General features: G+C 39.8%; 1 protein-coding gene across 1 annotated transcript in view; it reads left to right on the top strand.

Annotated features, from left to right (window-relative positions):
• LOC140713648 (lysophospholipid acyltransferase 1-like) overlaps positions 1 to 16,867 on the top strand; it is a 113,844-nt gene extending 96,977 nt beyond the window's left edge. The window contains exons 12-13 of the mRNA XM_073024015.1: positions 2,940 to 3,091; positions 15,627 to 16,867. Coding sequence (XP_072880116.1) covers positions 2,940 to 3,091; positions 15,627 to 15,792 — 318 coding nt within the window. The 3' untranslated portion in view covers positions 15,793 to 16,867. The remainder of the gene's footprint in view (positions 1 to 2,939; positions 3,092 to 15,626) is intronic.
• Positions 16,868 to 26,642: the final 9,775 nt, after the last annotated feature.

Here is a 26,642-nt window from a genome sequence, read left to right as displayed (position 1 = left end):
GGGTTTCTCAACAGGAGTTCAGCAAGTCGTCACTAGGCATTCCGCAAGAGATCATGAAATGTTTGGTTTTTTTTGCTGTTTTCTCATTTATTTATTATGCTGTGTTTTTTAAAAATATTTTATTATCCTCTATTCCATTGTGTCTAGACAGTGGCAAACACCTTACAAATGCAGCAATGGCTCCAGTAAAACTGAAAAGAGAATTAACTACCAGTCACAGTCATATCACACGTAAAAGTGCTGATTATTTTAAACAGCTATTGGAATCCGAAAACAAACAGTAAAGCTTTTAATTAAAATCAATTTACAACCTTTATTTAAATTAAATTTACCGAGCCTACCTTTAGAAAAATAAAATTCCATTTTGGCTTAAGCCAATTATTCTGTGCTGATTATTTAACAGAAATTTATTATGTTTGCCTTTTGACTTTTTAAAATTTATGAAAGGGAAAGAAAGGTTAGTTTCAAGAAAGGTAAACTAAGCTTTACATGTTTCTTTTTTCAAGAAAAGTTGGCTAAAAATTTATTCTGTACTCAAAAGAGCACTGACAATTAGTTTTAGATGATTGTGTTTACAACTTACTGATCATGTTAATGAACCACGAGCTGTAGATATAATACTTTTAATGCAGGGGTTCCCTGAGACCGGAAAATTATTTCAAGGGTTCCTGCAGGGTAAAAAGGTTGAGAAAGGAAGTTCTAGACCTCTTGAGATGAAAGCTAACATTGCATTTTCCTTTCTCACCACCGACTAAACCTGCAAGTTAACATCTATTGTCTGAGGACTCCCCCAAGTCCCTATGCATGTCAGATTTTTGGATTTTCTCCCCATTTAGAAAATAGTCTACACATTTATTTCTTCTACCAAAGTGCATGACCATACATTTTCCAACATCTTATTTCATTTGCCACTTTCTTGCCCGTTTTCCTAATCTAAGTCCTTCTGCATCTTACCCGTTTCCTCAACGCTAGGTGCCCTTCCATCAATCTTTGTATCATCTGCAAACTTGGCAACAAAACCATCTATTCCATCATCTAAATCATTTATATACAGCATAAAAAGAAGCAGTCCAACACCGACCCCTGCAGAACACCACTAGTTACTGACAGCCAACCAGAAAATGATCCTTTTATTCCCGATAACTGCATTCCACCAATGAGCCAATGCTCTAACCATGCCAGTAACTTTCCTGTAATACCATGGGCTCTTATCCTGTAAGCCTCAAGGGTGACGCCTTGTCAAAGGCCTTCTGAAAATCCAAATATACAACATCCACTGCATCTCCATTATCTATCCTGCTTGTAATCTCCTCAATGAATTCCATCTGGTTCAGCAGGCAAGATTTTCCCTTAAGGAAACTATGCTGACTTGGTCCTATCTTGTCCTGTGTCACCAAGTACTCTATAACCTCCTGCTTAACAATTGACTCCAACATCTTCCCAGCCACTGAAGTCAGGCTAACTCGTCTATAATTTCCTTTCTGCTGCCCGCCCCCACTTTCCTTTCTAGAAATTTTCTGGTTTGTTAAACCATGAGAGTTGTGCACATAGTTGGACCACGTTTTCCCATTTGTTATGGCATGCTATTACTCCAAGAGTATTGATGCATTCTCTCACAAAATGCTGGAGAAATTCAGCAGGCCAGGCCCAAAACCTTGATTGTTTACCCTTTTCCATAGATGCTGCTTGGCCTGCTGAGTTCCTCCAGCATTTTGTGTGTGTTGCTTGAAATTCCAGCATCTGCTGATTTCCTCATGTTTCTGACACATTCTCTGACTATTTTGATATCATTCCTCTTCTAGATTTGCTGAACAATGCATTTGTCAATGCTGCTTGACATAAAAATAACGTCTCATTAAAGATTTGAATAATGCTGTAGTGTAGTGATACAAGGATTGGAAAAGTGAAATAATATTGCCTCAAACACATTACCTGGATATCATCATTAAATGGATGTTTGAATTACTTGTCAAGTTTCTTTTGGCCAGGCTACTACTTACACAATGAAAGCAAAGAAATGTGATGTGATATAATCTTGGAAGAGTAGTTGTATTGACTAACTCTTTTGATAAATTGCTGCACCATGGGAGGGTTGGCCTTTTCATATCCTTTTAAAGCTCTGAGGTTCTCTGACAGGTATAATCACAGGCTTACATGTGGAAGTGAAAGATGATCTTTGGCTGCCCAGGAGTTTGTAGTAGTTTTCTTATCCTTTGAGATCAACCAGCACGAAGTATACTGGTCCACAGAATACCATCTCTTTCACATTAAGGATTTGTTTCAGAGAGTGGCCACTTTTCTCAATGACTTGGTTCAACTCTTCAGGGAAGATTGTCTGCCAACACAATATCTGCACTTGTTGGCTTCTCACAAGACGAATGTTCTGCAGCTTTGTGTTATTGAAAAGTCCAAACCAGGCACACTTGACTTTGGATGTATTGGCACTGTTAGAAAGCCAGTTGTTTCCTCACTTGCAAGTCCTACTTTTACATATATACTTCTTCCTAGGTCATTGTCAAACTTAGGTGTACATGCCATTTATTATAATTGGAGACCCCATTCTCTTTCCCCATCCACTTAGCCCAGACATTTTCAGTAGGATGACATGGCTTAAGGCTGCTTTCCTTTTTAAGGGCTAGAGCTCTAAGTGCCATGCTTATGTGAATTGCGTTGGTCACAATGGTCACATGCACCCTTTCTGTCATAAGGAAGCTTTGCCTTATGAAAGTGTACTGACCATTTTGTAGTAGAATTGTGATTGAAACCATGATGCTGCATCTACCGCAATGTTTAACCCTTCTTTGACAGTGAAAGAATTTCGAGGCACTATTTTGTGTTATGGGCATTGGGACATAACATGTTCCTGGTAAGTAAGTTTTGAAGCAGTTGCGTTATTTTGAATTTTGTTCTCAGGGTCTTGTTTTTCTACTGCCATGTAGATGAGAAGCAACTTCAGGCATTACTTCCTTTCTTCTAAGAAAATGAAAGTTGTGTATGACATTATCACTTGGACTTCAACTCAAATGGCCCTATGCTATATTGTTACACCATTTATTCTACTGGCGACAGAGCCCACCATCAAATTCTACAAGTAAGTGAACTGGCTGGTTGATTTTTTTTGGCTTTGCTAACAAATTTTAAAAAGCATTGGATCTAAATGAAAGACATAACTGCAAATATTTTGTTAAGGTGAGATTTATTTCCTCTTCTCTCTATTAGAATTTATTATTTGGTGGACTACAGATAGTGCAGCTTTTTTTTTGGAGCTTTGTGGGAAACTGAACCACATACATCTGGAAAATATCAGATTCTATCCTGGTATGTGAAGATCTCAACCAAAGCATTGATGGATGCATTGTGGTTGAAACAAGTGTATCGGCACAAAGAAGCTGAAATTTGTTTCTGTTTTGCCTGGATGGTTGACCTTTATCAAGTTCATCAATGTATTTTGAGGGGGAGATCAGGAGCAGTTTTAGTTAATGAGATATCTATGATAACTTTTGTCATTTGAAGAAAAAATTTGTGCACTGATGCTCCCAGGCTTAGGTTGCAAGAGGAGTGTAGTCCCAGCACTGACAAGGTGAACAGAGAAAAGCCATTTTCAAAGTTTAGGGAATGCAAGACTACAGGATCAGCACTCAAAATGCTGGACCTCCGTGTGTCAAGCAGCGTCTATAGCGTCTGGTAATGAGCAATTGTTGTTTTTGGTTGAGACCCTTCATCAGGACTAGAAAGAAAGAGGGGAGATGGCCAGTATAAAGAGGTGGAGGAAGGGTAGATCAAGGGTGATTGATGGATTTAGGTAAGGGGGGATTAATAGGCAGGTGAGTGAGGGAAAGGTTGAGAATGATATAAGAAGGTGTGGTTGATAGATGTAAGTGACAAAGGGTTGAACAAGTAGAATCTGATAGGAGAGGACAGTGGACCATATAATAAAGTAATTGAAGAACAAAGGGAGAAACACGGGTGGTGGATAGCTCGAGAGAGTAGAGGAGGGGAAAGATTTGGGGCCAATGGGATAAGGGAAAAGGGGACAGAATGGTGAGGTTACTGGAGGTTAAGGAGTTTGATATTCATGCTGTCATGTTGGAGACTACCATGGCAGATTATGAAATGCTGTTACTCTATCCTGTGTCTAGCCTACACATAGCTGTAGAGGAGGCCATGGACAGTTATGTCTATGTGGAGATGAGAAATGGAATTAAAATTTTTCGACTATTTAGAGATCCTAGATGGCACGTAAATGAAGTTAAAGTGCTCAAGAAAATGTTCCTCCAATCTGCATCGGATATCACCAATGGATGCAGGTTTTCTCAACCAGGTTTCTGTGGGCAGGTCACTAGGGTTCCGCAAGAGATTGTGATTAAAACAAAAATAAACAGTTTTGACTGGTGAGGGACCCTTTCTCTGAATCTTTGCTCAGCCTAAGAACTTGACTTTGAGAGAAGGGAAGAACTTTGTGAGCTGCACTCTGGTCATGTATTCAAGATGAGATTTACTGGACAAGTTCTGGATTTCTGTGAAAGAAGAGTATTCTGCCTTTCATAGGAAAGCAATAAACATTTTGCTGCAGTTTTCAATGTCAGCAATTTTTTTTTAACAAGCAAGGATAGAAATCATTTCATTTCAGTTGATGGTGAAGTCCAAAGTTTGACCCAGAAATGAGAAATTTATTATGTTTGCCTTTTGAGTTCTTAAAATTTATGAAAGGGAGGGAAAGAGATTAATTTCAAGGAAGGTAAGCTTAAAATTCATTCTCAACACAAAAGAGCATTGACAATTATTTTTTGATTATTATATCTACAACTTACTGATCACTCTAATGTAACTTTAGCTGTAGGTATAAGCAGGGTTTTTATGCAGGGTTTCCCTGACACCTGAAAATTATTTCAAGGGTTCCTCCATGGCAAAAAGGCGAAGAAAGGCTGGACTAGAGGATAGAGACTAAAACAAAAAATCGTAATGCTCAGTACAGAAAGGGATTTCAAAAGTACTCTACACACCAGGCATAGCAGATATCGAAAATGTTCAAATAGATACGATGTCAGTTTAATTCTTATTTTTTTACATTTGTGTTAAAGCTTTTTGAAAACCAGAGTTATTAATGGAACTGGATCAAAGAGTACATGAAGTTAGATTAGGAAAGACTTGAGGGGCTAAACAATTTTTCCCTCTTCCTAACTTTCTGTTGCTGTCCAGTCTCTGGCACTGGAAGGGGTGCCATGCAGAATATTGATCTTGACCATAATGTTTTGCACATTTGAGTAAACAAATGATTTTCTGCATGTAAGCTCTTGAAACTAAACATGCTGTTGTCCACATTCACATAATTATTTTTGAGCTCTGCTATGGCCTCTCTGCATTCTTGCTCAAATGTGCCTCTGTTTAGTGGACCCTCCATTTTCATTGCCTCATCATTGCTGGCAAAAGCCCCAACATTTGTTGCATCAGCCTTAAACATCTCAATCTCTCCAAAGGTAATTCTTCTTTTAAGACACTTCTCAAAACCTACTTTGTTCACTTATCTCCATGTCACATTAAGCAATCAGAAATCAAATTTTATTTGCTTAAGTGCTTGTGTAAAAGCTGGGGTCATTTTGCTATGTTAACATAGAACAGTAGAGCAAAGGGCAAGCCCTTTGGCCTACATTGTTGAGCTGAACACCCTGGCCATATCTATCCCTTTGTATATTCATCTGCCTACCTAAGAGTATCTTAAATGTTCCAGCTGTCCACTTCACCACCATCCCACTACCCCCCCCCCCACCCCACCAGCTGTTCAGGTTAGGCCCCCAGCACTCTGTGTTTAAAAATAAACAACAAACAAACTTGCCTTGATCCACAATCAAGAGAAAATCTGCAGATGCTGGAAATCTAAGCAACACACACAAAATGCTGGAGGAACTCAGAAGGCCAGGCAGCAGTCGACATTTCTGTTAAGTTTCTCCAGCATTTTGTGTTTATTGCCTTGAAGTGCTCCTTTGTACTTACCCTCATGTCTTCTGGTATTAGATATATTAACTCTGGGGTAAAAGATACTGGCTGTCTACTCTGTCTATGCCTCAAGGAACTTTATAAACTTCTCAGTCTCTGCTAGGCTACAGAAAACATCTGCAGCTTTTCCACTCTCTCCTCATAGTACATTTCTTCCAAACCAAGCAGAATCCTGGCAAACCACCTCTGCACCCTCTCCAAAGCCTCCTTGTCCTTCTGATAATGAGGTGACCAGAATTGAACACAATACTGTAAATGAGGCCTAACCAAATTTTACAAAGCTGTAGATAGATAGATAGATAGATAGATACTTTATTCATCCCCATGGGGAAATTCAACTTTTTTTTCCAATGTCCCATACACTTGTTGTAGCAAAACTAATTACATACAATACTTAACTCAGTAAAAAAATATGATATGCATCTAAATCACTATCTCAAAAAGCATTAATAATAGCTTTTAAAAAGTTCTTAAGTCATTGCGGTAGAATTGTAAAGCCTAATGGCATTGGGGAGTATTGACCTCTTCATCCTGTCTGAGGAGCATTGCATCGATAGTAACCTGTCACTGAAACTGCTTCTCTGTCTCTGGATGGTGCTATGTAGAGGATGTTCAGAGTTATCCATAATTGACCGTAGCCTACTCAGCGCCCTTCGCTCAGCTACCGATGTTAAACTCTCCAGTACTTTGCCCACTGAACATAATGCCTCAACTCATGAAGGCAGTTTTACCATATGGTGCCTTTAGCACCCGGTCAACCTGTGTGGCCACGTACCTGGACCTCAAGTTCCCTCTGTTCATCAACATTGTTAAAGATCCTTCTACTAACTGCGTATTCTCCCTTTATGTTGGATTTCCCAAAGTGCACCACCTTGTACTTGCCTGGATTAAGCTTCACCTGCCACTTCTCTGACTATATCGGCAACTGATATCCCGCAATATCATTTGGCAAACTTCTATGTAATCCACAATGCCACTGATCTTTGTGTTGTCTGCAAACTTAATAAATTAATAGCAAACTTTAAATTATGTGTCAGGACAGCTACCTGTACAAATTAGATTCTGTGATATTCTTTTATGAGCAAAGGAAAGGTAAGCTTGCTCATGAATCATAAGATTTAGACAGACGCACATAAGAATATAAGAAATGGCAGCAGGCCAGAAATACCGTGCCATTTATTGGGATCGTGGCTGATCTGGCATGGATCTGAAAAGGTGGGTAGGTAAAGCTGATCAGCTCCACCTATTGTTTCCTGGGCCAGAGAATTCCACAGATTCACTATTCTCTGGGAAAAACAGTTTCTTCTCATCTGTCCTAAATCTATCCCCTGAATCTTGAGGCTATGTCCGTAGTTCTCACTTACCAGTAGAAACAACTTTCCTGCCTCTATCTTATCTATTATTTTAAATTTTTAAAAAATCTAAGATCCCTTTCATTCTTCTGATTTTCAGCGAGTGTAGTCCCAAGTAACTCAGTCTCTCCTTATAAACTAACACCTTCTGTCTGCAGAATCATACTAGTGATCCTCCTCTGCACTGCCTCCAAAGCTAGTATCTTGTTCCTCAAGTAAGGAAGCTACACCTGCATGCAGTGTTCCAGGTGTGGCCTCCTCACCAATGCCCTGTACAGTTGCAGCATAACCTCCCTGCTCTTAAATTCAGGCCCTCCAGCAATGAAGGCCAGCATTCCATCTGCCTTCCTGATGACCTGTTCTACCTGCAGAACAACCTTTTGCAATTCATGCACAAGCATTCCCAAGTCCCTCTACACAATAGCATGCTGCACCCTTTCACCATATAAATAATAACCTGTTCTGCTATTCAACTAACTGATGTAAACAGAACACAGTAAGTTCTGGTTCATTTTACATCTGCTAGATGCAACCATTCCTTTGGATCAAAGGGGAAATTGATTACCATTCAATGCTTCCTAACAACTAAGACATTAACATAGAAAACAAAAGGTACAGGGAGATGTAAATAGACTGCCATGACTATGAGGGACACTTTATAAGATTGTGTTATATTCATCCACATTCCCTTTGTTTTTTGGCAATTATTTTAAAATTGCTTCCTTTCCAAGCAAATACTTTGATTTTACAGGATTCTGTTAAATGTCCTCTGTATTCCCTGATCAAAGGAGAAATAAATTGTTTTTAATAGGTATTTGATTGAAGAGGGAGAATAAAAGTTGTCCTTGCTGCCTTGGGCAAAATTTTTCTCCAAACTGGCATTAATTAAGATAGATATACATTTGCCTCATTGTAAATATGGCACTGTGTGAGCAATTTGGTCTATGTTTTCCACATTACAAAAGTGACAATGTTTTATAACAAAGCACTTAGTGACTTCCTGGGGGTTTCACAATACAAAATATGCAAATATCTCCTCTTGGTATTTGCAATCCTCCTTCCTTTTTTCCTCTCTTCTGTCCTCCCTCAGAGAAGTTCCTTAAAGGAAATCACCACCACCCACTCAGAGAATTTAACTTGGACGGGATATAAATAGTATTGAAGAAATAGTCCAAAGAGCATAGCAAGTGAGCAAAGTTTTTGACTTTTCAGAACTCTCATAGGAGTACTTTGTGGCTTGGACAAGTGGGAGGACAATTGAAATCATTTAATCTGCTCAGACAATAACAACCTAGCACTATTAATAAAATGTCCAAGACTCTCCCAGAAGACTAGTAAAATAAATTTGACAGCAATCCAAGTAGGGCAACAAGTGACCATTATGTTGACCAAAGAGTTTGATCAAAGACCATTATGTTGATCAAGGATTGCAGAAGGAAGGAGAGTTGAATGGGTGGAAAGATTTATTAGAGGGAAAATTCCCAAGTTTAGGGTCCTGACATTCAAAAGTCTGGTGTCCCTGTTGGAGCAATTAAATTTAGGGATAATCACAAAGTCAGAACAGAAGGGGTGCAGGTACCATGAAGTATTCAAGAAATAGACAAGAATATAGAGGTAGGAGGGGCTAAAATGGGAAATCAAAGAAGAATATTTGTTTAAATTGAGTTTTTGTTTAACTGCATGCCAGTATGATTCATTAAGTATTGTTGTGGTAAATGAATGTGAGTTAGGACTCAGGTGGCACAGCTATGGATATTCCTGAATTACAGAGGACAGAAATGGATCGGCTGGTGGCGCATTGACATCAGCGCTGGACTCCGGAGAGAAGGATCCCGAGTTCGAATCCAGTTGGGCCGCTCCCGGACACGCTTTCCACCTGTGCAGGGTTGAGTGTCGAGCTCACAACTCGGCATCGTAAAAAAAAACACTGCGCTGTGACCACTCACAGAATCTTTCCTCCAAGCCAACCACTTTGAAAAAAGTGGTCACCGAGGCTCTGGCAGAGTATGGCACACGAAAAAAAAGAAAGGAAGAAATGGAAGAGGCCCAGAATGTGTTTGAATAATTGGATATTAATATAGTAACTGCATTGGTGAGGATTTTAATAATAAACGAGCTGAGGTGGGAGTTAAATTGAACATTTTTGAAAATGTGTAATCTCGCTGATGGTGCGTATGTGTGGTCTGCAGCTTCAAAGTTTAGTGTTGTGCATAACGGAGGATAGAGTTATTGACCAGGGAGTAGGCAAGTACGTTTGTACTAATAAGATAGAACCAAGTGGTAATAATTAATAGTAATATTTAAACAAATATTCCTTTGTATCAACAAAGGAAATGTTGGTACAAGCAAAACCAGCCCTCCAACTACTTCTATTGAATATATTATGCTTACAGCAGTGATTACTTTTATAATCTCTAGGACAAAGAATAAAATACAGTAGTTGTGATGTTATGTAGCAGGCAGCTACTTAGCACAAATGGTCTGGAAGTTAAAAGTGGCATTTACGCCAACAATGATTGGTTCCTCAATGTGTACATATGACTAGATATGGAAACTCAAGAGACTGCAGATACTGGAATCAGGAGCAAAAATCAAACTGACTCAGTAAGTCAGGCAACAAAATGGACCGTTGATGTTTCAGATCAAGACACCTTCATCAGGATTTTGATATATTTGTTTGGTATTGGGACCATTAGGCATTCTGGGAGAGTTGGCCAAATGCCCAGGAACATAAGAAGCCGTATCAAGGCAGTTGAGACAAAGAGCAGTGTTATACAAGAGATTTTGCAGTGCCGGAAATGTTGGGTAACACACACAGCGCAGGAGGAACTCACCATGTCAAGCAGCATCTATGGAGGGAAATGAGCAGTCGACATTTCAGGCTGAGACCCTTCATCAGGACCGGAAAGAAAGAGGGCAAAAGCCAGAATAAAAATGTGAAGAGAGCAGGAGGTAATAGGCGAGTCCAATTCTGAGGGTGAAGGTAGGTGGATGAGGGAGGAGGGATAAATGGAAATGATGTGAGAAGTTGGGAGGTGATAGGTGGAAGATCCAAAGGGAGGAATCTGATAAGAAAGGATAGTAGACTATAGAATAAAAGGAAGAAGGTTAAGAAGGTGATGAGCAGATCATGGGGGCTGGAGAAGGGAATAGTGAGAGGGCTACTGGAATGAGGGACAACAAAGTGGAGCAGGGGTACACAGAAGGGACTGGTTACTAGAAGTTCAGTCAATATTAATGCCGTCAGTTTAGAGACTACCAAGATGGAATATGAGACGTCGTTCCTTCAATCTGCATTCAACCTCAGTGTGACTGTCAAGGAGGCCATGGACGATATGGTGTGGGGATGGGGATTGAAACGGATGGCCACTGGGAAATCCTGGCCATTGTTGCAGACATTGCAAATATCAAGAAGAGATATTTGCATATTTTGCATTGTGATGTGACCCCAGGAAGTCACTAAGTGCTTTGTTATAAGTGCTGGTGTTTGATGAAGTGGTCCCCCAACCTGTGTTAGCTCTCTCCAAAGGCTGCGTCTAGAGCACTGGATGCAGTAAGTAACACTGACAAGTTCACAGGTGAAGTGCTTCCTCACCCAGAAGGCCTGTCTGGGGCCCTAAATGATGGTCATGGAGGTCTAGGGACAGGTGAAACAGGTAGCACAGTTGCAAGGATAAGTACCTGGAAGGTGATCGGTTGGGAGGGAAGGGCAGACAAGGGAGTCTCAGAGAGAGCAGTTCCTACAGAAAGTGGAGAGGGAGGGGATGATGGTGGGATCCCATTACAAATGGGGGACTTTGCAGAGAATTATGTGTTAGATGCAGATGGTTGTGAGGTGTTGAGTGGGTACAAGGGACTGTTCCACATACAGAAACTGGGAGGAGCCAAAATAAGTTGGTGAAGGTGAGTACCCATCCTTCCAGACAGAGGAGGGTGGTGGTGCAGAGAAACTGATTAGGTGTGTTGTCAAGAAAGAAATAGAGCTTTAAGGCTTTCTGATGAGGGTGGAAATGTACCAGAATTGTATGTCTTTGGTGAAAATAAAGCAGTCAGGGCCAGGAAAGTGAAAGTTGTTGAAGTGCCATATACCTGCTTTTTTAATTTCAAAGTACATTTATTATCAAAATATGTATGCAGTATACAAGGGGTGATTGATAAGCTTGTGGCCTATGGTAGAAGGAGATGAGTTATACAGCTTTCGTTACATGCACATGCAGTTCAACTCTTTGAGTGATTATGCAGAAAGTTTGAAGTTAATAACTCATTTCCTTCTACCTTAGGCCACGAACTTATCGATCACCCCTGATGAGTTATTAGCTTCAAACTTTCTGCATAATCACTGAGTTGATCTGCATGTGCGTGTGAAGAGAGCTGTATATCTCATCTCCTTCTACCTTAGGCAACAAACTTATCAATCACCCCTGCTGTGGACACTTCCTGGAGGTGCAAGATCTGTATGCTCTATGACCACTGGACTAAGTGTGTAAATGTAGGAGGAGACTATGTTGAAAAATAAAATGTGCTAGGTTTTCTAAAATTGACTCCTACCTTAGGCCACGAACATATCAATCACCCCTCGTACAACCTTAAGATTCATCTTCCCAAAGAAATCCTGGAACCCGTTCAAAGAAAAACATCACCCTCCCACCCCCCACCCCCCCCCCCCCCACACACATAAAAAACAAATCATGCAAATGGTAAAAAAAAGTGTAAAACACAGAATATAAAAAAAACCCACAAAGTCATCGAATGAGTCCAAGCATATTCAGTTCAGTTCAATCTAGCACTGTATCATACATTATCTGTAGGCCACCTCGATCAAAGTGGCACAAAATAGCAACAAGAAAAGGAGCAACCAGAAACACATGATAACAGAGTGCAATCCACAAAATACATCGATTAAACCTTGCCCAAGACCCAGGACTCCAGCACCATTCTCTGACAGCATTGAGGGAGAGAGAGACCATTCAAACACACAGACTGTCCTCCAGGAGCAGCTGTGAGAGGGAGAGTGAGATCGTCATATGCAAACAGCAGTGAGTGAGAGGCTCTAGATGACGCTATCACATGCAAATTATCTAATCATTCAATCACGTGGCAACAGCTCAGTGCATAAAAACATACAAACGTGGCCAAGTGGTTTGTTTTTCAGAATGGGGAAGAAATGTGATCTGTGACTTTGTGGAATGATTATTGGTGCTAGACTGGTTAGTTTGAACATCTCAGAAACTGCCAAGCTCCTGGGATTTTCTTGCACAACAGTCTCTGGAATGGCATGAAAAGGAAACAAAAATCATTAATTGGTGGTTCTGTGGGTGAAAGTGCCTTATTGAGAGAGGTTAGAGGAAAATGGATAGATTGGTTCAAGCTGACTGGAAGGCAGCAGTATCTCAAAAAACCACGTGTTGCAACAGTGCAGAAGAGCATTTCTGAATGCACAGCACGTAGAATCTTGAAGTGAATGGGCTACAGTAACAGAAGACCACACTGGGTTCTACTCCTGTCAGCTAAGAAAAGGAAACTTAGTCTACAGTGGGCACAGGCTCACCAAAACTGGTTGTAGATGGTAGGGTCAGAATTTGGTGTGAACAACATGAACCCTTAGATCCATCCTGCCTTGTGACAGCAGTACCGGATGGTGGTAGTGTAACTGGTGTGGGGAATGATTTTTGGCACATATTAGGCTCCTTAATATCAATTGAGCACCGTTTAAATGCCACAGCCTACCGAGGTATGTTGCTGACCATGTTCATCCCATAATGGCCATAGTCTACCCATCTTCTAATGGCTACTTCCAGCAAGATAATGTGCCATGTCACATGTCATCTCAAGCTGGTTCCATGACCATGACTTGAGTTCAGTTCATTCCAATGGTCTCCACAGTCACCAATTCCTGATCCAATAGAGTACCTTTGGGATATGGTGAAACAGGAGATTCACGGCATGACTGTGAAACCAATAAATCTGCAGCAACTGCGCAATGCTATCATGTCAACATCGCCCATCATCTTTAAAGAATGTTTTCCAGCACCTTGTTGAATCCATGCCACAAAGAATTCAGGGTGTTCTGGTGGCAAAGGGGAGTCCTATCCTGAACAAAAAAGATGTATCTAATAAAGTGACCACTTAGTGTAAGTGAGCAGTCATTCAGAAGGTCAGGAGCAGGCATTCAGAAGGTCAGGAGCAGGCCCGCATGGCAGTTAAGTTTTAGACGTTGAGTAGGGTGTAAGCAGTATAGCATAAAAGGCCAATGAGATTGGAGGCTGTCGATGGCATATCTCCAGAGCTGATAAGGTCCGTGATGGTGTTGGAGACGATGGCCTGATTCTTCTCTGTGGGGTTCTGGTTCAGGAGTAAGAAAGAGGAGTGTCCAAGAGCTGCTGGCTGGCCTCAGCAAGGTAGAGCTGTGTTAATTGGATTCAATTCAACTATTTGAGAGGTACACCAAACTCTAAAGCTATGCCACATTAACAACAGATAACGATAGGTGTGAAATGTACATTGTGTCAGAACAGTTTTCAGTGGAGGGAAACAATGAATGAATTGGCATAATATGAGAATAGCCAGACCTATATATGCTGCCTGTTGGTCCGTTGTTATTTTCACTCCTTCTATACTGGTTTATTCTCATGCTCTACCAGATGGCTTCTTGTATTTTGGTTTTATTGGAAGAAAATTTATTTTTGTAATTTTTGATGTGGCTTAATACAATTGTGAGATATGGGAAAAGCAGTGATCCAAGTTGATTTCCAACTTAGTTTAGAAAACTGCCAGCCAAATAAAATTGTTTTCTGTATATGACTCAATGTTAAATATTTAGTGCTGGCTGACCTTCAAGTTTACTAGCTAAAATTGTTGGCATTTGAAGTGAAAAGCTAAGCCCAGAATTTGATTTCAGCCTAGCCAGATGTAATCAGTTCCAGTTTGGATTATTCTTGGGCAGATGTGAGTATCTCCTCATACCAGCTACCAAATTTAAATTGCTGAATTTGAAGTACTAATTAAAAATAAACTTAAATATAGACATTGATATATGCTCAACATTTTTAAATTTTATTTGTGCATTGCCTTTAATTTGAAATCTGTTGAAATACAGTGTCTGTCCTGCTCCACTGAAGGTGATGGTAGGTAATCCCATACATGCAAAAAGAACTTTGACTTCTCATCCTTTTACCCACAGACTTGCCCAGATAATGAGCATAAAATGCAGCTGTACTCTGTCTTTGCTTGAGTGCTGGTTGTGAATTTTCCATTAGGAGTGAGGTGGGGGTTAGTTCAAGTTCAGGTTTGTCATTTAATCATACACACGTAAACCATCAAACAAGACAATGCTTCTCCAGCCGAACACAGTATGTATAACTCAGACACATACAACATAAAGTAATATTACCACAAATAAATTAACAAATAATTAGGTACATATATGATACAAGTTAAATAGCATAAACAGTATAATGGAACTGGAGTTTCATACGTGATGAGACCTGGGTGGTGGCAGGGAGTTCAGCAGTCTCACGGGCAGGGGAAAGAAGCTGTTTCCTATCCTAACAGTCTTTGTCCTAATGCTACAGTACCACCTGCCTGATGGTAGAGGATCAAAGAGGTTGTTGGGCAGAGGGGATGGATCATTGACAATGCTAAGGATGCTAGGTATGGAGTGCTCCTGATAAATATCTCTAATGGGTGGAAGAGGGAACCCAATGACCCTCACAGCAGTCTTCACAATCCTTTGTAAGGACGTCCCATACCAGACAGAGATGCAACTAGTCAGGACTCTCGATGGTCCTGTAAAAATTGGTTAATGTGGGAGGAGGGGAGCCTCACTCACTTCAATCTCCTCAGGAATTGGAGATGCTGCTATAATTTATTGATCAAAGAGATGTTGCTGAGGGACTAGGTAAGATCATTGTTTATGATTTAAGAAGGAAGTCCCAAGTAGTCAATATTTTTCACCCTCAGTGATTTGGGGCATCACCTTTTGCTTGTGACAAAGATATACTCACTCAAGCAAAGGTCATTTGAACTTGATGCCTTCTCAGTTGGTGGTTTTGTGGTGTCCTGGTAACAAGTGTAAAGGTGAACAATAAACTTATTTTCAAATTCATATAGAAATAATTTCATTTCAACTGTTCATAAATTCCACTAAGAAGAATCATTTCAAACACTAAAATAGCAAGATTGTTATGGTGTGTGCCATCTGGGTGATGTGATTGTACTAGATAATGTAACTTGGTGTTGTCCACACACAATAACTTTTTTGTGTCTCTGTTCATTTTGAAGGTCAATGTATTTCCATTTTCACATTCTGTGTGCCCTTGTGCTCCCAGTTCTGACAATCAGGAAATGGAAGGTTGTTGAAAAGATAGCAAAAACTGATCCATCCTCCTCGAATGCCAACTTTTCTCTCGCAGCCTCCATTTGCCAGCCGTCCAAGAAGAAGCAATAGGAATGAAGTACGATGGAAGTATGAAATGCAAAGAAAAAACTTTTGAGGGAGGAAAACAAAAGGATTCATTTTTCTCTATCTGAGCGATGTTAAGCACGAAAGTGCCCTGGTGCCATTGTGAAATGAGCGGTTTAATGAAGGTTGTATATGTGCACGAGTGTTTGTTTACTGTATTGAACAACCCATTGCTACTGACCTTTTCTGACCTGTGCCATTGAGTCAGGGTCATTGGGGTGACTGTGGAACGCAGGTATTGCTGATATTTGCCAGCTTGTTGAGTTTTGTTTTCTGAAAATGTTACCTTTGTCCTATGATTTTTTGGACACCTTCATTGTGGATGCAGCATATCTATACAATGACCTCAGCAGATGAAGTAATTGTTGAGTAATACTGGACCTACTGTTTAAAAAAAAGCTTGTACTGTCATTATGAAACCTGTCATTTTACATTGTTATTTGAAGTTGATCTTTATTTTTTGCCCCACCATGTAACACCAATATGCCTCCTTAATCTTGGCAAACAGGAAAACCCTTACTCATAAGTTCTAATATATTGATTTATAATCTAATATCTTCCTAGCCGCAAGGCTGTTAATAATTGGTTTTGTTTCATCACAGTTTTGAAGGAAGGACCATTTGTTCTAAAGGTGGTAGGCCCCTCATCTTCTAGAGTGGAGTTTCTTAATTGAATCACCACTACTCCCATCTTTCATTTCAGCTGGATGAAAAATGAGAATGTCAAAATTAAAAGTTCAGTGATATTTCAGTACACTTACAGCTCTGGATTGCTTCACTGAGGTATACCAACTAAGTGATTACAGTGATTGAGTTCTGGGCTGATAGCTCCACAGATTGCACTATAATTTTACCAAACTTGCAATAATTGAATGCTCTGTTTTATTACACAATTTTTGATAAAATCAAAACTGCTTGAGAGACAGCTTTATCTAATCATAAAAAATTGGGTGTTGTCAATGCTTGCTTATATATATTGTATATGTGTATATATGCTGTATTTATACATATACAGTATAGAAAAATTAAAATAGATATATTAAAGCTATTTATTTATTTTATTTGGAGTATTGCTTATTGCATCTACAATATGTTTGTCTATTTGTCTTTTGCAATGAAGATGGGGTCCTGTCTTTGAAAGTAGATTATCTTTTGTGTGTGAGTGTGCAGCATTGCAGAATTGGCTTCAATGGTCTACTTATCGGTATAATTTCATCAAAAGTGGAATCACTACCATGAGGCGTTACTGAAGCAAATTATGCAGAAAATTTCAAGGGAAAAGCTGGAGGAACACACGAGGGAGTGAAGATTGAAAGTTTTTTTATTAATTGATAGGAAGTGGGCCTCCGTGATGAATCAAAGTTTAATAACTACATTCAGGTGCAAAAAGATAACATGCTGCTGGAGGAACTCAGTGGTCATGGCACCTATGAAGGGAAGCAGACAGTTGACATTTGTGAAGAATCTCAACCAGAATCATCAGTGGTTTATTTCCCTCCACAGATGCTGCCTGACTCATTGAGTTTCTCAAGCAGCTCACTTTTTACACATTAACTGAGTGATTTATTGAGTGCTTTGTTAAGTGATTTGAAAGTACTGTTAAGAATCCTTCACATTGCTAGGAGCATGGAATTGGACAGAAAGGTAACTCATTAAAAAATAGTAGATTCATTTCCCTGTGTACCAGTTGGATTTTTGCAACAATGTCGGATTACAGATCCATCAAAAAGAAAAGTCAATGACCTGTCATCAGACTGGGGAAAAGTTTGAGACATTACAAATTTTAAGTTGTAGGGAAAGAAGTGATGAGGAAGGAGCATAAAAGGTTTTTCCAAAGGTGCAGGGAGTATAGGTGAAATGCTGGTTATGCCAGCTAAGAGAGGGTTGTGCAATCTGCCACTTGGGAAAAAGTATTTTGGGGAAATGTAGGTCAGAAAAGATGAGTAAAATTTGAAAATATCAGAAGGGCAAAAAAAAACTATCACTAAAACATGAATTGCAAATCTACCTGCATTAATGCTCCATTAATGTCTTTGATTTGAAGCCTGCAGTAATGCTAGGGGAAGGTGTATATGGTGAATGAACATTAAGAATGAGTCCAGATCGATGTGAATTGTTGGTGGGTGAATAATGTCGGTTTGTGGTAATTTATGGTCCAGGGTAAGTTATCTAGTTGATAAGATATAGTATTGGAAGAAGCATTCAGCATTCTTTGATCTAACCATCTGAGGTCATGTCTCTACTTCCACTTCTCTGGGGTAGTGACCCTCCACAGTGATCTTCTCTTGTGGTTGAAGAGCTTCAGCACCCTGTTGTAGGTACAGAATGTCGATTTTCCATCTTTTTTCTGCTCCAGTTGTTTCATAAATCCATAAGCTTGCTCTCCTACATTAAACTATTTTCCATAATTTCCTCAATCAACTTCACTGGTGAATGATTGCCAGCTGCTGATAGCAGCACAAAGCACTCAGAAGTGATTCTTACATGAAAAGCACAAAGTTCATCCTTGAATCAAAGTCTTTTTTTTATAGTAAAATTGGAATTGTATTTTAATTGTAAAAATATTTAAATTCCACATTTCAAAAAACAGCAAAATTCAAGTATACTATGTAAATCTGATAAATAAAATGTTATTACTAAAGAATATTGCAACATTTCATGCTTTGGCTACCTTCAGACAAGGCTTACTTTTGTTATCTAAAGTATTGTGAGTTTATTTCTTGAAGAAGCAAATGAGCTGTAAGATTCTTTATGCAAATACACTAACAGACATAAAGGATAGGATATAGTGTCCAGTTCTTCCAGTCCAGCCTCCTTGACTTTGGTGAAACCCATCATATACTGTGGGGACCACTCCATTGAGCACCTCTTCTCCATCTTCCAAAAGTGGAACTTCCTGGTGGCCATACGTTTTAATTCCCATTCCCATTTCAACATACCAGTCTATGGCCTCTTGTGTCGTCTGGGTAGCCTCCAACCTGATGGCATTTGTCCTCTGATAAAAAGAAAATTTCCCCTTCCCTCCCCTCTTCTTCTATTCCCCATTCTGCTCTCTTACTACTCATCTGTCTGTCACCTCCTCCTGGGTCCCCTCCTTCCTCTCCAGCCCTTCCCTACCCTCCTGGCTTCACCTATCACCTTCTAGCTATCATCCTTCCCCTCCCCTCACCTTTTTATTCTGGCATATTCCCCCTTCCTTTTCAGCTCTGGTAAAGGGGTTTGGCCCAAAACATCAACTGTTTATTCATTTCCATAAATGCTCTCTGACTTGCTGATTTCCATCAGCATTTTGTGTGTGTTGCTTTGGATTTCCAGCATCTACAGAAGTTAGGATAGGAAAAAGCAAGCTAATTTATCAAGACATCTGCTACTTAAGCCTCATAGTGAACTGATCACCCAGAGCAATAAAAATCTGTAATAATTTACCTTTCTTTCCCCCCTCCCTGCTTACCTCTAGTATCTGTCAACAATTCAGCCCAAGAATGAAAAAATTACAGAAAGTTGACCTTAAAGGGCTGTGAAGAGAACTTGGAAGAATAAAATGGCTAGCGCTAATGGTAACTGATATACAGTGGAAAAATACTAACTGTTCAAAGCAGTTTTCTTTTGCTCTGAACTGAGTGCAAGAAAAATATACATTTTGCTAAAAGGAAGGAACAAGCTAAATCCTTAGGAGATTTCATAAGTAAAGACCTAGGGTAAGGAAGAAGCCGCAAACTTTAGGTACATGGAGAATGAGGAATCCATGATAAGAATATGAAGAAACAGAGAAGTTTAAACAAAAGACACACGAGAAAAGCAATATTGTTGGTAAGATACAGAAATAACAAAAAAAAAATGATTATGTGCTATCCAGACAAATTGTTCCTTACATAAGTTTTTTTAAAAAAAAACAAGAACAAAACCTGAATGCATACAGTATTGTAGCTACAGAGAAGATTCAGTGTAGTTAGACAAATAAAGTGCAACGGCCATCAAGAGTTCATCTTCAATGTATAAAAAGGTCTGTTCAAGAGTCGCATAACGGTGTGCTTGAAACTATCCTTGAACTTAATGATATGCGTCCTCAGGCTTTGGTATCTGCTGCCTGATGGGTGGGGTTGGAAGAGATAGTAGCATATAAAATTATGAGAGGCATGGATAGGGCAAATATGTAGAAGGAAAGCTTTCCCTCTATCTGGGAGGCTATATTAAGCAGACATAGTTTTAGAGAAAATAAGATCTAGTTCTGGTTACCCCATTGTAGGAAGGATGTTAAGGCTTTGGTAAGGTATAGAAAACTTTTATCAGAATGCTGTCTGAATTAGAAAATATTTACTATAAGGAGAGATTGGACATACTTAGTTCTTTGGAGTAGTGGAGATTAAGAGAAGATCTTTACTCTTTATCTCTTTACTCTTTAACTCTTTGCTCTTTACAGGTATGTTAAGAGCAAAAGGATAGTAAGGGATAAAATTGGTCCTCTTGAAGATCAGAGTGGTCGGCTATGTATGGAACCAAAAGAAATGGGAGAGATATTAAATGGGTTTTTTGCATCTGTATTTACTAAGGAAACTGGAATGGAGTCTATGGAAACAAGGCAAACAAGTAGGGAGGTCATGGAACTTATACAGATTAAAGAGGAGGAGGTGCTTTATGTCTTGAGGCAAATCAGAGTAGATAAATCCCCAGGACCTGACAGGGTATTCCCTCGGACCTTGAAAGAGACTAGTGTTGAAATTGCAGGGGCCCTGGCAGAAGTATTTAAAATGTCGATATCCACGGGTCAGGTGCCGGAGGATTGGAGGATAGCTCGTGTAGTTCCGTTGTTTAAAAAAGGCTCAAAAAGTAAGCCGGGAAATTATAGGCTGGTAAGTTTGACATCGGTAGTAGGTAGATTATTGGAAGGAATACTAAGAGATAGATTCTACAAGTATTTGGATAGACAGGGACTTATTAGAAAAAGTCAGCATGGCTTTGTGCATGGTAGGTCATGTTTAACCAATCTATAGATACCAGGAAAGTCAATGAAGGGAAGGCAGTGGATGTTGTATACATGGACTTCAGTAAGGCCTTTGACAAGGTCCCACACAGGAGGTTAGTTAGGAAGATTCAGTTGCTAGGTATACATGGAGAGGTAGTAAATTGGATTAGACATTGACTCAATGGAAGAAGCCAGAGAGTGGTAGTGGAGGATTGCTACTCTTGAGTGGAGGCCTGTGACTAGTGGTGTGCCACAGGGATCAGTGCTGGGTCCATTGTTATTTGTCATCTATATCAATGATAATGATAATGTGGCAAATTGGATCACCAAATTTGCTGATGATACAAAGATTGGAGGTGTAGTGGATAGTGAGGAAGGTTTTCAAAGCTTGCAGAGGGATTTGGACCATTTTGGAGGGATGGGCTGAAAAAAGACAGATGGCAGTTTAATGCGGCCAAGTATGAGGTATTGCACTTCGGAAGGTCAAACCAAGGTAGGACATACAAGGTAAATGATAGGACACAGAGGAGCACAGTAGAACAGAGGGATCTGGGAGTACAGATACATAATTCCCTAAAAGTGGCTTCACAAGTAGATAGGGTTGTAAAGAAAGCTTTTGGTACATTGAACTTTATAAATCAAAGTATTGAGTATAAGAATTGGAATGTAATGCTGAGGTTGTATAAGACATTGGTGAAACTGAATTTGGAGTATTGTGTGCAGTTTTGGTCACCTAATTACAGGAAGGATATTAATAAGGTTGAAAGAGTGCAGAGAAGGTTTACAAGGATGTTGCCGGGGCTTGAGAAACTGAGTTACAGAGAAAGGTTGAATAGGTTAGGACTTTATTCCCTGGAGCGTAGGAGAATGAGGGGTGATTTGATAGAGGTGTATAAAATGATGATGGGTATAGATAGAGTGAATGCAAGCAGGCTTTTTCCACTGAGGCCAGGGGAGAAAAAACCAGAGGTCATGGGTTAAGGGTGAAGAGGGAAAAGTTTAAAGGGAACATTAGGGGGGGCTTCTTCACACAGAGTGGTGGGAGTGTGGAATGAGCTGCCAGATGAAGTGGTGAATGCGGGCTCACTTTTGATATTTAAGAAAAAACTTGGACAGGTATATAGATGAGAGGGGTTTGGAGGGATATGGCCCAGGTGCAGGTCAGTGGGACTAGGCAGAAAAATTGTTTGGCACAGCCAAGAAGGGCCAAAAGGCCTGTTTCTGTGCTGTAATGTTTTATGGTTTTATGGTTCTAAGATCTGGCAGAGGTTTATGAGATTATGAGAGGCACAGATAGAGTAGATGGTCAGCATCTTCTTTCCAGGGCTGAAATATCCAACACCAGAGGGCATGCATTTAAAGTGAGAGGAGGCAAGTCCAAAGGAGATGTGCTTTTTCACACAGAGAGTGTTGGGTGCCTGGAAGGTGCTGTCTGGGGTAGTGGAGGGAAATACAGCAGAGGTATTCAAGAGTCTGCTAGGCACATGGTGAATGTGCAGGAAATGGAAGAATATGCACATTGCGTAAGCAGAAGGGATTAGTTTAGGTGGGCTTTTGATTAGTTTGCACAACATTGTGCCCAAAGACCCTGTTCCTGTGCTCTACCGTTCTATATTCTAAGATTAAAGAGTCTAAGCAAATTTAATTTCATCCAGACTGATTGGAATATGGAATGCACTGACTGGGTGGTAGAGACAGATACTCTCACGACATTTAATAAGTAGACAAGAGCTTGAATTGCCAAGATAAAAGGCAGTGCTCCACATATTGGTAAAGTTCTGTTTCACTGTGTACAATGACTTGGAGGCACTGGAGCAGGCAATCATAGAAATGTGAGTATATACATATCAAGAGAGGATAAGCGCAGCCTCTCAAGTTGAGGGGAACTCCAACAGAATTCTTTAGAAAAATAAAACATACTGGTAGAGTAGATACATATAAAAGTGTTTCCATGAATAGGGAAGAGCATTATTTGAGGGCCTTGTTATAACCTATTCATCTGTGGAATTCTCTGCCACAGGAAACAGTTGAGGCCAGTTCATTGGCTATATTTAAGAGGGAGTTAGATATGGCCCTTGTGGCTAAAGGGATCAGGGGGTATGGAGAGAAGGCAGGTACAGGGTTCTGAGTTGGATGATCAGCCATGATCATACTGAATGGTGGTGCAGGCTGGAAGGGCTGAATGGCCTACTCCTGCACCTATTTTCTGTTTCCATCAACAGGGATTTCGTAAGGAACTTGTTTCTCCAATGAGTGACGAGAATGTGGAATTTCAATAGTACCAGGTTAAGACGATTGGTGTAGACACATTAAAGTGGGGCTGGACAATGGAATTCACAATCATTTTAATAAATTAAGATGAGGAATGTTGAGGGTAGTGTTACGAATGTGCCACAACTCTGAGGGGCCGAAGGGTACAAAGTCGCCCCCTCCTTTTTGAGAATTGCAAGATCGCTATTAATTCGGGTCTGGGACCCAGGAAATGAGACAGAATCCACAAGGTTTGGAATGTGTCCTGGCCTCAGCGAAACAAAACCATTGATAACGGCTATTGTCTCTTGGAGACGGAATTGTGTATTGAGTACTGTACTATTCATTGAAGCCCCTCAGGGGATGACCAGAGTGGGCTGGTTGAGGGATTGCATCATCCCAACCTGATTGACATCTGAGACCCCGTGAGTAAGGATAAAAGAGGGTCTGGGGAACAACCCCTTCAGACGCACCAGGAGAAACGCTGGAAAGCCAGTGACAGCGTTTTATAGTGAATGCCGGTGAGGGCCCGTGTGCATCCTCCCTTGCCAGGGTAGCGGGCTCATCACGGAAGAACGGTTTAGCTAAAGGAGAGGCCACAAGTGAACGGCCACACCAACGGGACTTCTGATGGATCGAAATCATAAAAAAAGGAAAGCCGGCAAGTTTCTAAAAATCTCTCTCTCTCCAACCAAAAGGCTGCAGCCTGAATGAACTGAGTGACTTTTATATTTCCATCGGACAATACATTATCCCCTAGACAATGATAGAGCGTATTTCTTATTGATTATTATTATACCCGCACTTTTAGATTTAGTATTGATGACGTATATTACCTGTATGTTTGCATTGATATTATTTTTGTGTATTTTTACTAATAAATATTGTTAAAAATCATATCATCAGGCTTCAACGGACCTCTCTATCTTTGCTGGTAAGTGACCCAGTTACGGGGTTTGTAACAGTAGGTTGAGTGGAGCACTAACAGTGGTATATTGTATTGGCTGAATAGCTTGTTTCTTTGCCATACATCCAGTGCAGTTCTCATTTGTATACCGCTAATTCTTGATGATATCTTGTAAAGTTATCACATTAATCTCTACATGTACACCAGAAGTAGTCAGTTGAACATTTCCATTACTTCTGCTACTATCAGCTCCATAAAGGAACGTTTCTGCACTGGAAATCATCTTCATTCATGGAGTAAGCAACAGAATGGAAATTTATAATTAAGAACTCTGCTTAATTCCCAAACGAGAAACTCTGCAAATGCTGGAAATCAGAGTAATATCACAAAATGGAACTCAGCCTCTGTGGAAAAGAGTAAACAGTTGATATTTCAGGCCAAGACCAATCATCAGGAACTCTGCTTATATTTATTGAATAAAGGAATTCTGAAGTTGCTTTCCAGTATTTGTACATCATAAGGAAAGTAATGTGCATAGACCAAGCAAAGAAGGAACAAAGTATTCTATCAAATATCACTGACATTAAAAACGTTTGAATTTATTTTTTTATTCAGTGTTAATATTTAATGCCTTCATATTTATCACTAAAATAGCAAAGAGTTCCACAAAAAGAAAACATCCTCTCCAATCTATTTTAATGGGGCGTGCATTGGGAGTTTGCTAATAAAAATGTTTTGCATTTTAGTATTTTATGTAATGTACTCTGTGGTTCCTTTTTGTATATTTATGCATTTAGCAGTAATGGTCTCATTTATAACAGTTTTGGTCTCTTGGTGTTTGCAGTAGTTCTCTGTATATTTTTATCAAATGCCTCAAGTGCAAGACCATTTAGTCTTTAAAAATGTCATGCTGTGTTTATTTTATTCTGAATAATAATGATATTGTACTCTCTGCCTTATAGGAAGCAAAGAAAGTGTAATCTTACTAAGTATAAACAATCTGAAGGTCTTTTTTGTTTTAGTTGTGTCACCTCAAATTTCTCTAATTTTGTCCAGAGACTTAATTACGCACATGCAAGAACACAGTTATTTGTTTACCCAACAAATCCAGCTGATTTGCTCCAAGTTGAGAAACTGAATAATGTGAATAGCTATATATCAACAGTTTTAATATAACTGATGAATGTTATAATTTAGTCACTCTTTCAAATGTGTACAATTTTTCATATGAAGTGTGACTTGTTGCTAATAGGACAGTTTTGCTTTGCTATGATTATCTTCATTGAGGCTTTATAAATCAGTGACGAGGCCTCACTTAGAGTGTTGTGAAATTTCAGGCCCCTTATCTGATATTGGAGAGGGTTCAAAAGAGGTTCATGAAATTATTCCAGGGTTGAAAGGCTTATCATATAAGGAACATTTGATGGCTCTGGGCCTGTACTCACTGGAATTTGAAAGAATGAGGGGGGTGGGATGTTGAAAGGCCTCGGTAAAATGGATGTGGAGAGGATATTACCTATAGTGGAGGAATCCAAGACTAGAGGACCCAGTCTCAGAATAGAGGAATGTCCATTTAGAATGGAGACGAAGAGGAATTTCTTTAGCCAGGGAGTGGTGAAACTGTAAAATTTGTGACCAGAGGCAGATGTTGAGGTCAAATCATTTGGTATATTTAAGGCAGAGGTTGATAAGTTCTTGATTAGTCACAGCATGAAGGTGATGGGGAGAAAGCAGGAGATTGGGGCTGAGAGGAAAAATGGATCAGCCATGATGAAATGGTAGAGCCGAGTAGATGGGCCAAATGGCCTAATTCTGCTCCTATTTCTTATGTCCTTATAAGTATCATTTACTGCTTAATCATTTGGTGCACATATTCGGAGCCATTGCTTTGATCTATCAAAATCTAAATTTTTTTATTTTTATTTAATGGCCATTCAACTTTAAGGAAATGTGTTCTGTTGTTCAGTCTTCCTGAATCAAGATCTGAGGATATTAAATATTTACAATTCATTCTTTCAATTATGGGTGAGGATTACAAACCAAAGATTTAATCAGGTTATTTACTCTCAGAACTTCACCCCTCCCCGACTACATACCAAGTTTCACTGCAATCCCATTTCCCCATATCTTTTCTTGTGACTAATCCTCTCTGATCTACCCAACAGCTCCTCACTGATGCCCCATCACCCAGTCAGACTGGGTTAATTTTACAGTAACCCGTTAACTGATCAACCAGCCCATCTCTGAGACCTGGGAGGAAACCCATGGGGACTCGGGGAGGATACAAGCTCCACACAAGCAGCACTGCAGGTCAGAATAAACCCCAGTCTCTGAAGCTGTGAACAGCACTACCTACTAATCCACTGTACTGCCCATATAAATAAATTATTTGAAGCTCCATCTAGTTGATCTAGGAGGTTATTGGTATAAGAATATTAAAGTGAATTTCCATGAAGGGAAGTCAATGTCATCCCAGTGATTTAAATAATAAAATAAGCTAGCGGCAAATGTGTCAGCAATTGCTGGCTCCAGAACTATAACTGGAAATACACTGGCCCTTGAGATTTATAGACCAAATGCCGACTGTAATATGTAATGTATACCTCTAACAAATTTACAGCATTTGGGCCTCTTACTGGATCACTTTGAAAGACAAAATGCTATTTCAGACTGTTAATGAAAATGATCTGTTCTTTCCCAAACAAGAGAAATCTGC

Source organism: Hemitrygon akajei, chromosome 20 (assembly GCF_048418815.1).
Source record: "Hemitrygon akajei chromosome 20, sHemAka1.3, whole genome shotgun sequence".
Lineage (NCBI taxonomy): Eukaryota > Metazoa > Chordata > Chondrichthyes > Myliobatiformes > Dasyatidae > Hemitrygon > Hemitrygon akajei.
Note: the sequence above shows the minus strand (reverse complement) of the source record. Positions and strands in the feature narration are given on the sequence as shown.